The sequence below is a fragment of the Leucoraja erinacea genome, chromosome 4, assembly GCF_028641065.1.
Source record: "Leucoraja erinacea ecotype New England chromosome 4, Leri_hhj_1, whole genome shotgun sequence".
Classification (NCBI taxonomy): domain Eukaryota; kingdom Metazoa; phylum Chordata; class Chondrichthyes; order Rajiformes; family Rajidae; genus Leucoraja; species Leucoraja erinaceus.
In genome coordinates, this window is record NC_073380.1 from 55,241,922 (window position 1) to 55,254,057 (window position 12,136).

At 44.2% G+C, this 12,136-nt stretch overlaps 1 protein-coding gene across 2 annotated transcripts; it reads right to left on the minus strand.

Moving 5' to 3' along the window:
• Nucleotides 1-98: 98 nt before the first annotated feature.
• Nucleotides 99-11,894, minus strand: rida (reactive intermediate imine deaminase A homolog). Of its 2 annotated transcripts, XM_055634324.1 has the most exons (7): nt 11,717-11,861; nt 10,241-10,329; nt 7,424-7,529; nt 5,067-5,121; nt 3,507-3,575; nt 2,254-2,309; nt 99-290 (listed from the first exon to the last, which is right to left on the minus strand). In XM_055634324.1, exons 2-7 carry the CDS (start codon nt 10,300-10,302, stop codon nt 216-218), a joined length of 423 nt encoding a protein of 140 aa, XP_055490299.1. In that variant the 5' UTR covers nt 10,303-10,329; nt 11,717-11,861; the 3' UTR covers nt 99-215. The 2 variants fall into 2 exon arrangements, with proteins under 2 accessions (XP_055490299.1, XP_055490298.1); XM_055634323.1 differs by lacking the exon at nt 10,241-10,329 and having other exon boundaries at nt 11,717-11,894.
• Nucleotides 11,895-12,136: the final 242 nt, after the last annotated feature.

Here is a 12,136-nt window from a genome sequence, read left to right on the forward strand (position 1 = left end):
ATCCATGCAGCACCAACTCAAATCAGGTACACCTCAACCACAGGTTAGAGTGGATAATTTAGCATGTGAAAATAAAGTAATGCATGAAATGCCATTAATACCAGAAAAAATATTTTATTGCATTATTCATCGATGCAGTGAATGCATGGCAGCAATAATGTCTCAAGTAGTGCCTTCTTGTGTGTGTATTGGATTCCCAAAGTATTGATCCTGGTTTATAATTTTTGTTCTAAGGTTGCGTTCACGATGGGTCCCAAAATCGCCACAGCTTCAATCTCAACGCGACCCCCCTGCAGGGAAGATAAAGCCAAGTCACACATATGCACCTCTGCAAGATCACTGCTCAGCCTCCTGCTCTCCAAGGAATAAAGTCTTAGACTGCTCAACCTCTTCCTATGGTTCAGGCCCTCGAGTCCTGGCAACATCCTTATGACCCAAGATGGCACTCAAGTCGGGCGACTCTCAGGCATGCTGGTCCAAGAAGCAGATCTGCAATCATTCATTACAATCGCTCCACTCTTTTAAACCTCTACTCCTACAGCAGCATTTTTTATGTAGAAAAGAACTGCAGATTCTGGTTTATACCAAAGATAGACACTCAGCGGGTCAACCCTGTGGTATAAATATTGATTTATCTAATTTCTAGTAACACTTACATCCCCTCTCTCTCCCACCATAGTCATCCTACTACTTTTACTGTCATCCTGCTTAGTTTCACTGTTTATATCACTTGTTATCACCTCCGCAGCCAACAATAGACCCTTATGGGCTCTAACTTTCCTTGATCATCAGTGCTGACTTTGATTGGTCCTTTTGCATACCCTTCATTCATTTCTTTCTCTGTACCATTTCATATCTCTCCTTTCCTCTCCCCCGACTCTCAATCTGAAGAAATACAATCACGTCAGAAGAAGATTCTCGACCCGAAACATCACCTATACCTTTTCTCCAGAGATGCTGCCTGACCCGTTGAGTTACTTTGGGTCTATCAGCAGCATTTCTTACTCTCACTATGCCACCTGTACACTGGACGGCTACACTGCAATCATGAATGAATTAATTATACTTTATTGTCACATGTACCTGGGTGTAGTGAAATGCTTTGCTTTGCATACAACCTAGGCAGTACACAAAGTCGCAACGTGTTGGCGCCGGCAAAGTTACAAAAGCACCGAACAGTCTTATCCATTGCCTGCCACCGCACGTGGGGGCAGCCCCCCACCCCCAAGACCTCCTTCATTCTCGGTGGCCCTCCGCCGGATCCCCCTTCGTTCTCCATGTATAGTCTTTCCGCTGACTGGATAGCACGCAACAAAAAAGCTTTTCTCTGTATCTTAGTACACATGACCATAAACTAAACCAAAGTAAACTAAACTAAAAAACTTCTCTGCACTTTTTCCAGCTTAATGGCATCTTTCCTATAGCAGCCTGACCAAAACTGAGCACAACACAAAAGATTCTTGAATCATGAACAGAAGACCCAGCCCAGACCCTGCAGCATATGATAGGTCACAGGTCTTCAATCTGAAACACAACCCTCCGCTACCTCCCTCTAACTCCATGGCAATTTCATTTACAATTGGCTTACCCACTTGTAGTAAGGTTGGGAAGGCTGGGTAAGAGATGGGGGGCAGGACACAGCTTGGTGGGTGATAGGGGGGGGGGGGGGGGGGGGGGGGGGGGGTTGGTATGATTGGCAGATGGGCAACCGGGAAAGGGGGGCGGTTAGGGTAGGAAGGTATGAAGGAACTAAGATGTTGCGGAGGTAGTAGTCTCTGCAGGAAGTGAGGAGCGGAGATGGCACTGCGGGAAGGGGTGGGCAAAGCAGAAAGTGTCCTCCCCAGGTACCTTCCTCTGCAACCGCAGGATATGTAATACCTGACCCTACACCTCCTCGCTTGCCTCCATCCAGCACTGTGTTTTGCAAGTGAACATTGGTGCTGAGGGAGTTCAAATTTGTACAATAGTAATATGCCAAGGGTGGAATTAGAGAAAAATAGTAAAACGTATGATTGTAACATTTTGTACACACCAACAGACGCACGCCCTCACAGACACATGGCCCCAAGATAGAGATAGACATCAACACAGAGACAGATACCCACACAGACAGAGACAGATGCCCACACAGACAGAGACAGATGCCCACACAGACAGAGACAGACACCCACACACAGACAGACATCCACACAGACAGAGACAGATGCCCACACAGAGACAGACACCCACACACAGCCAGCCACATCAACTCACCCGTGGCAATGCAGCAACCTGATAGGCTGCTCTGGCCGGGAAGTTGCTTTTAAAATCTGAGAAGAAAACACAAATTTAATCAGATGGAGATTACAGAAAACAAAAGTTGTGATAATCCTCCCAAATCTAGTGCAATTCCCAGGACTCCAACAAATCAACATCTGCTGGAGCAACAACCCAACTATTGTGTCTCTTAGTATCCTCTTGAATCATCCATAGTATCCAACTCAACCACTGCTTGATCTTCTTTGAATAAGTAAATTGCTTTCGAGTTCCATGTCCATTCGTTAATATCCATAGCTCCAAGTTCTGTCCTCCATGCTGTGTCTCGAATCTAAACTAAATCTCTAATTACATTTGGCATTACAAGGAAGATCCACAAATACTTCTCCTCAGATCTCCTGCAAAATTGAATTTCTAAATATTACACTTCATTGTGAATGCTTATTTGGAGTAATTTACCAGCTCCATTCCCCACTCCCGCATGATCCATGTAAAGGGCCTGTCCCACTTGTGCGACCTAATCCGCGAGTTCTGGCGAGTTTGCCCTCAGCTCATACTCGCAGCATGGTCGGCACGAGGTCGTAGGAGGTCTTCGTAACTCTCCTTCATGTTCGAGAGTGGTCTCCACGTACCGGAGGCCTCATCAGCTAGGTTGCGGCGTTTTTTTTCAATATGTTAAAAAATGCCCGCGAGTAAAAAAAGGTCGCCATGGAAAAAAATCAACACTTTTTTTACTTGTAGGTTGTAGTAGGTCATATTAGGTCGGCATGTTAGTCGTAGGTAATCGAGGGTAGTCAAAGGTAGTCGTAGATAATCTTCATCATAGTCGACGGGAGGTCGAAGGAGGTCATCTTCTCTCTCCACTATTCGGTGTCCAATTTTCCCGAAGTTAGTCGTAGCTAGTCGAAGCTAGCCTTCAACATAATCGAAGGAGGTCGAAGGAGGTCTTCAACATAGTGGAAGGAGGTCTTCAACATGACATTTTTTCAAACTCTTCTAAACTCGCCATTAGGTCGCCCAAGTGGGACAGCCCCTTAATATTTCTACTTACAAAAGAAACAAAGTGCTGAAGTAACTCTGGGTCAGGTAGTATCCCTGGAGAACATGGATAGATGGCGATTTGCACCAAGACCCATCTTCAAGTTGTTTTTTCAGAGATTGTGCCTGATCTGTTAAGTTACTCCAGCACTAATGTCTTTTTTTTTTAAACTGCAGTTCATTGTTTCTACTTCTCTAACATCTTTACTTACATTGCTTGTAAACTTCATTAACACAGTTGAAGTCATTGATGTCTGCCAGCAGAACAGTTGTTTTTATAACTAGGAGATAAATCAAGGAAACTCTCATTAACGGTACAAAACGACTGGCAATGAAAGGGTTAGCATATGAACAATTTATAAATCAACAAGATGCATTTTGTTTTTAAATGTCTATTATAACAAAGTTCTCTGGAAGTAGTCCATGCAACTCGATACATCAATTCATCCTTATAATTATAATGTTGCCAGGAAGGACTAGTGTAGACGGGGCATCTTGGTCAGCATGGGCAAGTTGGGCTAAAGGGCCTGTTTCCATGCTGTATGACCAAATTAAATATAGTCAAGGCCAACCATTAAGTCACGTTCTCGGCTTGTACTCGCTAGAATTTAGAAGATTGAGGGGGGATCTTATAGAAACTTACAAAATGCTTAAGGGGTTGGACAGGCTAGATGCAGGAAGATTATTCCCGATGTTGGGGAAGTCCAGAACAAGGGATCACAGTTTAAGGATAAGATGGAAGTCATTTAGGACCGAGATGAGAAAATCATTTTTCACACAGAGAGTGGTGAATCTGTGGAATTCCCTGCCACAGAAGGTAGTTGAGGCCAGTTCATTGGCTGGATTTAAGAGGGAGGTAGATGTGGCCCTTGTGGCTAAAGAGATCAGGGGGTATAGAGAGAAGGCAGGTATGGGATATTGATTTGTATGATCAGCCATGATCATATTGAATGGCGGTGCAGGCTCGAAGGGCCGAATGGCCTACTCCTGCACCTATTTTCTATGTTCTCTCCAAAGACTCACTTCCGATCTTGTTTGCCTTCATTTATGATTAAAAGCTCAGCTGTCTTTGGCTATAGCTACAAGACCACAGCCACCAGACTCAGGAACAGCTTCTTCCGCTCCATCAGGCTTCTGAACGTCCTGCCATAGGCTTATGGTACTGTCACCCCAACCCCATCGTGGACATTGGGCTTTCCTGTGGAAGATGCACTAGAATGTTGCTATATTCTGCACTCTGCATCTTTCCTTTGATCTACCAATTGTACATATGTTTAACATGTTCTCCAGAGATGCTGCCTTTCTCACTGTACCACTCCAGAACTATTTTGTAAACCTGCATCTGCAGTTCATTGTGTCTCTATAGTATTATCCGATCTGGTTGGATAGTATATAGACAAAGCTTTTCACTGTTTCGGTAGACGTGACAATAATAAACCTAAACCTACAGATAAACGCAATAGACACAAAATGCTGGAGTAGCTCAGCTGGTCAGGCAGCATCTCTGGAGAAAAGGAATGGGTGACGTTTCGAGTCAAGACTTTTCTTGAGACGTGATTGTATTTATGAATAACATTATCTGAAAAATAGACAAAGTGCTGGAGTAACTCAGTGCTGGAGGTCTGAAGAAAGGTCTCAATACCAAACACCGCCTATTCCTTTGACCTGCTGAGTTATTCCAGCACATTGTGTCTATCCTCAGTGTAAACCAGCATCTGCAGTCCCTTCCCACACAAATAAAATAACCTCAATGGTACATTTACACCTCATACCATGGTTATAGTCACAGTTTGCAGCCTTCAGGATTTCTCCCATGTTGATGAGAGCCTGTCAAAAACAAAATCCATCAATTAGTTTGTGCATTCCTAATAACAAGGTGCAACCCAGTCCCTTCACACCCCACCGCTCTGCTTCCATCTATCCCCCTTCCACTTTGAAAACTAGAATGCAACCAAAATGTGTAACCCCAATACAGTGGATGCATGAATATACAATTCTGCTCCTCTGTTATGGACAAACCAGGCATTGCAGGCCAACAAGCATTACATTAGTGGTAGGGAAATTATTGAAGATTATGGGTAGGATCTACTCCCTCTTCTCCCCTCTTCCATCAGGCAGGAGTAACAGAAGTATGAAAATGCACACCAGATTCAGGGACTGTTTCTTCCCAGCTGTTATCAGGCAACTGAACCATCCTATCACCAACTAGAGAGCAAACCTAACTACCTCAATGGAGACCCTCAAACTATCCTTAATCTGACTTTACTGGACTTTATTTTGCACTAAAAGTCATTCCCTTGATCCTGCATCTGTACACTGTGGATGGCATGATTGTAATCATGTATAGTCTTCCCTCCGACTGGATAGCACACAACAAAAAAGCTTTTCACTGTACCTTGGTGCATGTGACAATAAACTAATCTAAACTAATCGAATCTGGTGAAAGCCTAGACATTCGGGAACGTCAGTGGGGGAGAGGTCATGCCTTACAAAATTGATTAATCTTTCTTTTGAGGCAATGATGTAGATGCTTGATGAGGGTAGGCTGGTGGATGCTGTAAAGCATGGACCAGTTAAGCTTGTGACAAAAGGACACAAAGTGCTGGAGTAAGCAGGTCAGGCAGCATCTCTAGAGAACATGGATAGGTGCTGTTTCAGGTCGAGACCCTTCTTTAGACTGAGCTACTCTAGAGAACATGTGGAAAGTCACCTATCCATGTTTTCCAGAGATGCTGCCCGACCCGCTGAGTTACTCCAGCACTTTGTGTCCTTTTGTGTATTAACCAATATTTGGAGTTCTTTGCCAATTTCTGGTTGTACATTTTCTATCTTTTCTATGTATTTTCCGCAAGTCATCGATATGTAATGCTTAGTTGCTCTACACCCACACATAAAATACAAATACAATAGAAAATAGAACAGTACAGGAAGAGGCATTTCTGTCCACAATGTCCATGCTAAACGTGATGCCCAGATAAACCCATCTCATCTGCCTGCAAGTAATCCAGAGTCACTTCAGCTTGAAGACGAAGTTGAGAGAATCACTTCAGCTTCATAGAGGATCTTCACACAAGATACATGAGGGTTATCACCCACTGGCACCAATAAATCAGGCCAAATAAGAGTGGCATGGTGACACAGCAGTACAGTTGCTGCCTTACAGTGCCAGAGACCCGGGCTCAATCCTGACTGTGGGTGCTTGTATGTACAGAATTTGTACGTTCTCTCCGTGACCGGCAAGGGTTTTCTCCGGGTGTTCCGGCTTCCTCGCACACTCAAGAGGCGAGGAGGTTAATCGGCTTGACATAATTGTAAATTGTCCCTAGTGTGTGTTAGTGTGCAGGGATCGCTGGCCAAGCATGGACTGGGTAGGCCTGGGTAGAACCCTGTTTCTCTAAACTAAAAACTAAATCACAAGGCAAGGATGCCTTCAATTATTGTTCCACCAAATGGGAAAGGTCAAGATCATGCCAATGGACATTAGGCCAGTCAATTGTAACAAACAAATAGATAGAGGGAATAAAGAGTATTTTGCCCAGGGTGGGGGAATAAAGAACAATGGAGATTAGATCAGTTAACTACTATTACACAAGGATACCATTGAGGACGGCATAGTGGCACAACTGGTAGAGTTGCTGCCTCACAGCATCAGAGACCCGGGACAGATGGTGACCTCAGGTGCTATCTGTGTAGAGTTTGTACGTTCTCCCTGTGACCATGTGGGTTTCCTCTGGGTGCTCCGGTTTTCTTGCCCAAAGACGTGTGGTTTTGTACGCTGATTGGTCTCTGTAAATCATCCTTGGTGTGTCGGGAATGAATGAGAAAGTGGGATAACACAGAATTAGTGTTCAAGGGGATCGATGGTCGGTGTGGACTCAGTGGGTCGAAGGGCCTATTTCCATGCTGTATTTCTAAATTAAATTGTCTAAATGAACTGGAATTCAATGACTGGGAGAACAGGATGAAAAGATGAGGGTCATAGAGAAACGCACAATGCAACTTATTAAGATAAAGATATGGGTAGAGTCAAGAGGTAAAGCACAATTAATTTCTGAAAGAGAATTGGGAAGTGAGAATTCTTAACATTTGTATAGTCAATGCACTTGTTCAAGATGGTAGTAGGTGTTACCTGCTTGGCTTCCTGTGATGTTCCTCCAGTTACAAGCTGCCCAGTTGCAGGATCTAGCCCCAATTGCCCAGAAATGTACATAGTTCGATCCACCACCACAGCTTGGCTACAGAATACAATCACATAGCATACACTTATCACAGTCCAATAGGACACCATCCAACAGTGGAGGCTCGCAGCTTTGCAATTTCTCTTTCTATAAGATAGAGTTTATGTTTTATTATCTGCTTGGATTAGAGGGTTTCAGCTATAGAGAGAGGTTGGATAAGCTAGGATTGTTTTCTCTGGAATGGCAGAGGTTGAGGGGAGACCTGATAGAAGTATATAAAATTATGAGAGGGATAGACAGTCCAAACCTTTTCACCAGGTTGGAGATGTTCAACACTAGAGGGTGTCGCTATACGATATGGATAAGAGGGGGAACGTTTAATGGGGTTGTGCAGGGTAAGATCTTTGTTATTACACAGAGTGGTGAGGGCCTGGAACACACTACCAAGGTAGTAGTGGAGACAGAAATGATAGTGGAATTTAAGAAGCTTTTGGATAGGCACATGGAAGTGCAGGGAATAGAGGGATATGGATCATGTATCTTGTATGTACAGGCAGATGAGATCAGTTTAACTTGGTATCATGTACGACACAAGCACTGTGGGCCGAAGAGCCCGTTCCAGTGCTGTACTGTTTTATAGGAACAAAATGCTGGAGTTAGCGGGTCAGGCAGCATCTCTGGTGCAAGGGATAGGTCAATAGTCAATTTAATAGTCAATTTAATTGTCATTTGGACCCCTGCCGTTTCTGCAGCCATACATTACAAACAAATAAGACACCAGACACAACATAATTTACATTTTACATAAACATCCATCACATTGCTGTGATGGAAGGCCAAAAAAAACTTATTTCTCTTTGGGTTGAGACCCTTCTTCAGACTGGACTTCTATGTTGCACGAAACATTCTATTCCTTTTCTCCAGAGATGCTGCCTGACCCGCTGAGTTACTCCAGCAATTTTGTGTTTATCTTCATTGTAAGCCAGCATCAGCAGTTCCTTCCTACAATGTACTGTTTTGTTCTATGTTCTCTCTAATCCCTTAATAATAAAGTCGATTTCAATTAGGTCATCCCTCGGCCCTCTATTCCACAGAAAACAAACCCAGCCTATCCAGTCCCTCCTTATGACCACATGCTCCAATCCCTAACAGTGAAGGAAGTGAATGAGCAACAAAACACAGTGAGGAGTAATTCAGCGGGTCAGGCAGCACTTCTAGAGAAACGCAGTCTCTCTGGGATGTGAACACGTTTGCTACATTTTTACTTCACATTTGATGGCAAAGGCAAGGACAAGCAGAGATCCGCTGCACTCTCTCTAGAGCATTTCATGCTTCCACTATGGAATGTTTGGCCAGACCATACTGTGGATTTGTGAATCTGGTAGATTGAAGAGCTTCACTGTTCATTATCGTACATACACGCAGCAGGGATTCCCCGTAACAGGTATGTACTGCATCAAGTACTGCCCGAGAAGAAATTTCTGCTCTGAAGCCTAAAACCAAACCCAAACATAAACTAAATCTCAGTGGATGTGGCAGCTACCTTGGAGAACGACATGAAGGGTTCAGACCGGAAACATCACCTATCCATGTTCTCCAGAGGTGCTGCCTGACCTGCTGAGTTACTCCCCACTTTGTGTTTTTTGCTCATTCACTTAATTGTCCACAAACATTAGGCCAAAATGACAATTTTCATAAAACAACACTGAAAATGATCTCAGGAGGACTTGCATTGATGTCAACCCATTCATAATCTCAGTAGAGGAGAGAGAGAAAATCAGAATAGTTTATCTTCACTCTTTAGTTATTCATTAAGTATAGATGCCATCTGAAATCTGTACTCCTGGACTTTGTTAATAATCTGTCAGTGTCTCTGATACATGAGCAGGTTTGTTACACTTTTACTGAATATTTAATGGAAAATCAATGACATGCTAAGTAATATTTCACTTTGGCAGCCTCACAGCACCAGAAACCCGGGTTCCATCCTGACCAAGGGTGCTGTCCGTACGGAGTTTGCATGTTCTCCCTGTGAGTGTGCGGGTTTTTTCCGGGTGCTCCGGTTTCCTCCCACCTTTTTAGTTTGTAGGTTAATTGCCCTCTGTAAATTGTCCCTAGTGTGTGTAGGGATTGGATGAGAAAGTGGAATGATGTAGAAGTAGGGTGAATGGGTGATCGATGGGCAGCAGTGACTTGGTGGGGTGTAGGGCCTGTTTCCACGCCTCCTCCACCACAATCAGGCATGAAAAAGGGTCCAGACTTAAAACATTGCCTATCTAAGTTCCCCAGAGATGCTGCCTGACCCGTTGAGTTACTTCAGCACACCGATTTATTCGAAGGCCTTGATTTATTTTGGTCTCCAGTTTATTCCCCATAATTCCACCTCTACTTTCAGTCTGAAGAAGAGTTCTAACCCAAAATGTCACCTAATCTTTCTCTCCAGAGATGCTGGAGAGCTGGCATAGGTGACGTTTCGGGTCAAGACACTTGTTCAGACTGAGTCAGGGGAGGGGGAAACGAGAGGTATGAAAAGGTACAGAACAAATCAGTGAGCATTGATGACCAAGGAAAGGTGGAGCCCACAATTATCCATTGTTGGGGCTCCAATTTCATGGACTACTGAGCCCAGCAGGGAGAAAGCAGAGCAGCAGACAAAATTACCAAGCTTTAACAGATCGTAAAATCTGCTTCCTCACCTTTAAAAAGCAAATAAACCAATATAGCAACATAACCCCCCAGCAGGTTAGGGAAACGCATATCTGTAATACCTGTAAATTCCAAGTCTAACCGGGGCTTTAGGAGAATAAATGAAAGCTCGAGTCACAGCCATGGTTGAAATCGCTTCTGCTTACGGTTCCTGCGGACAAGTTAATAGTGAAGCAACAAAATGATCTTTGGAGCTCACGTGTTGCAAGAACAATGACGCTGGGTACCAAAGTTCGACAAACATGGGCGGCACAGCTATAGTGTTGCTGCCTTACTCCACGGACCTGGGTTCAATCCTGACTATGGGTGCTGTCTGTACGGATTTTGTACGTTCTCCCCGTGACCATGTGGGGTTTCTCTGGGTGCTCCGGATTCCTCCCACATCCCAAAGACATGCATGTTTGTAGGTTAATTGGCTTCTGTAAATTGTTCCTTGTGTGTAGGATAGAACTAGTGTACGGGATAATTGACGTTCGGTATGGACATGCTGCATCTCAAAACTAAAATGTACCAAGGCACTTCCATCAGCTGTAAGATTATTTTACAGAAAATTGAAGTGACTTTACATCTTATTTAACGAATCTTGACAATTTCTCTCTTCTTGTATCATGCAGAACAACTGCTGGGTAAGTGGGCTGCAAAATGTACCTTACTGTGAAGTGTTGCAAGCCAGGCCAGGACTTTCACAGTGAACAGTAAGGTCCTGGGGAGTGTTGTAGAGCAGTGGGTCCTAGGATCTCTCCCTTCCAACCCTATTCCATTACCTTCTCCCCATAACCTCTGACACCTAAGGGAGCCATGCTTGAATGGCGGAGTAGACTTGATAGGCCAAATGGCCTAATTCTGTTCCTATCACTTATGATCTCAGTACACATGACAATAAAATAAGCTAAACCATTTGCCTGCATTTTACCCATATCCCCCTAAACGTTTCGTATCCATAAACCTGTCCAAATGTCTCTTAAAATCCAAAATAAAGACAGAAAAGATTGGAACTGTTCAGTAGGCTATGATCAGCCATGATCATATTGAATGGCGGTGCAGGCTCGAAGGGCCGAATGGCCTACTCCTGCACCTAATTTCTATGTTTCTAAATAAAATCTATGAAGTGAGAGAGAGAGATTTACTATTATCTAACCTCCACGCTGTGTTGATTTGGGAAGGCAATATTGGTTTGATATTGGCTTTTGATGCAACCAACAACTTGTATTTGCACCATGCCTTTTACAGTGTGGCGACATCCTAATGTGTTCTGATGGTTAAATTAGTGTTAAAGTATACTTCTCTGTCACAATACAGAAGTGTTGGTTAAAAGGGATGCTGCCTGACCCACTGAGTTACTCAAACAAGAGTCAAGAGTGTTTTATTGTCATATGTCCCAGATAGGACAATGAAATGCTTACTTGCTGCAGCAAAACAGAATATGTAAACATAGTACATAATGTAAACATAGTACATTTGTGTCAATGGATTACGAAAGTTTTAAGTTCGTGCATCTGCCTCGTCTCACTCCGCAAATCAGTGTAAGTTGGCTTTACCTGTAAGGGCCGATAGCTCCTGGTGCTTTGGCGGTGCTGATGATCCGCCTGATGAGCGCTGACATTGTCTCCGGGAAAAGGTCCACAACCAAAGATGTTGCTCTCGTGCCCTATCTTTGTCCACAACTGCGGGCAGGGCAGAGTCCGCCAAGAGGGACAGTGCGCATGCGCCAACTTCCCGGAATCCTGCCGTGGTGCACGGCGGGAACTGTAGTCCCATAATCACTTCTCATCGCTGCAACTCGTCGGCGGTCGCGGTGCATCAAGGCAGTTGCAACTCGTCGGCGGTCGCGGTGCATCAAGGCAGTTGCAGTCTCTTCATTCTTCACCATCATCAGAGCTCACTTGCAGTCGCGGTGCCCCAAGGGAGTTGTAGTCCCGGGTCCATTTCAATCGGCGCAGCGTGCAGGCAGCCGCGAT

What these genes read in the sequence shown, in the direction of transcription:
- rida (XM_055634323.1), bottom strand. Translation starts at nt 11,781, where the DNA reads ATGTCAGCGCTCATCAGGCGGATCATCAGCACCGCCAAAGCACCAGGA. An exon ending in AAACTGTGACTATAACCATG is followed by an intron (nt 3,576 to 5,066) that starts GTATGAGGTGTA and finishes TTTATCTCCTAG; the next exon opens with TTATAAAAACAACTGTTCTG. An exon ending in AGGTTGCTGCATTGCCACGG is followed by an intron (nt 291 to 2,253) that starts GTGAGTTGATGT and finishes TCTTCCCTGCAG; the next exon opens with GGGGGTCGCGTTGAGATTGA.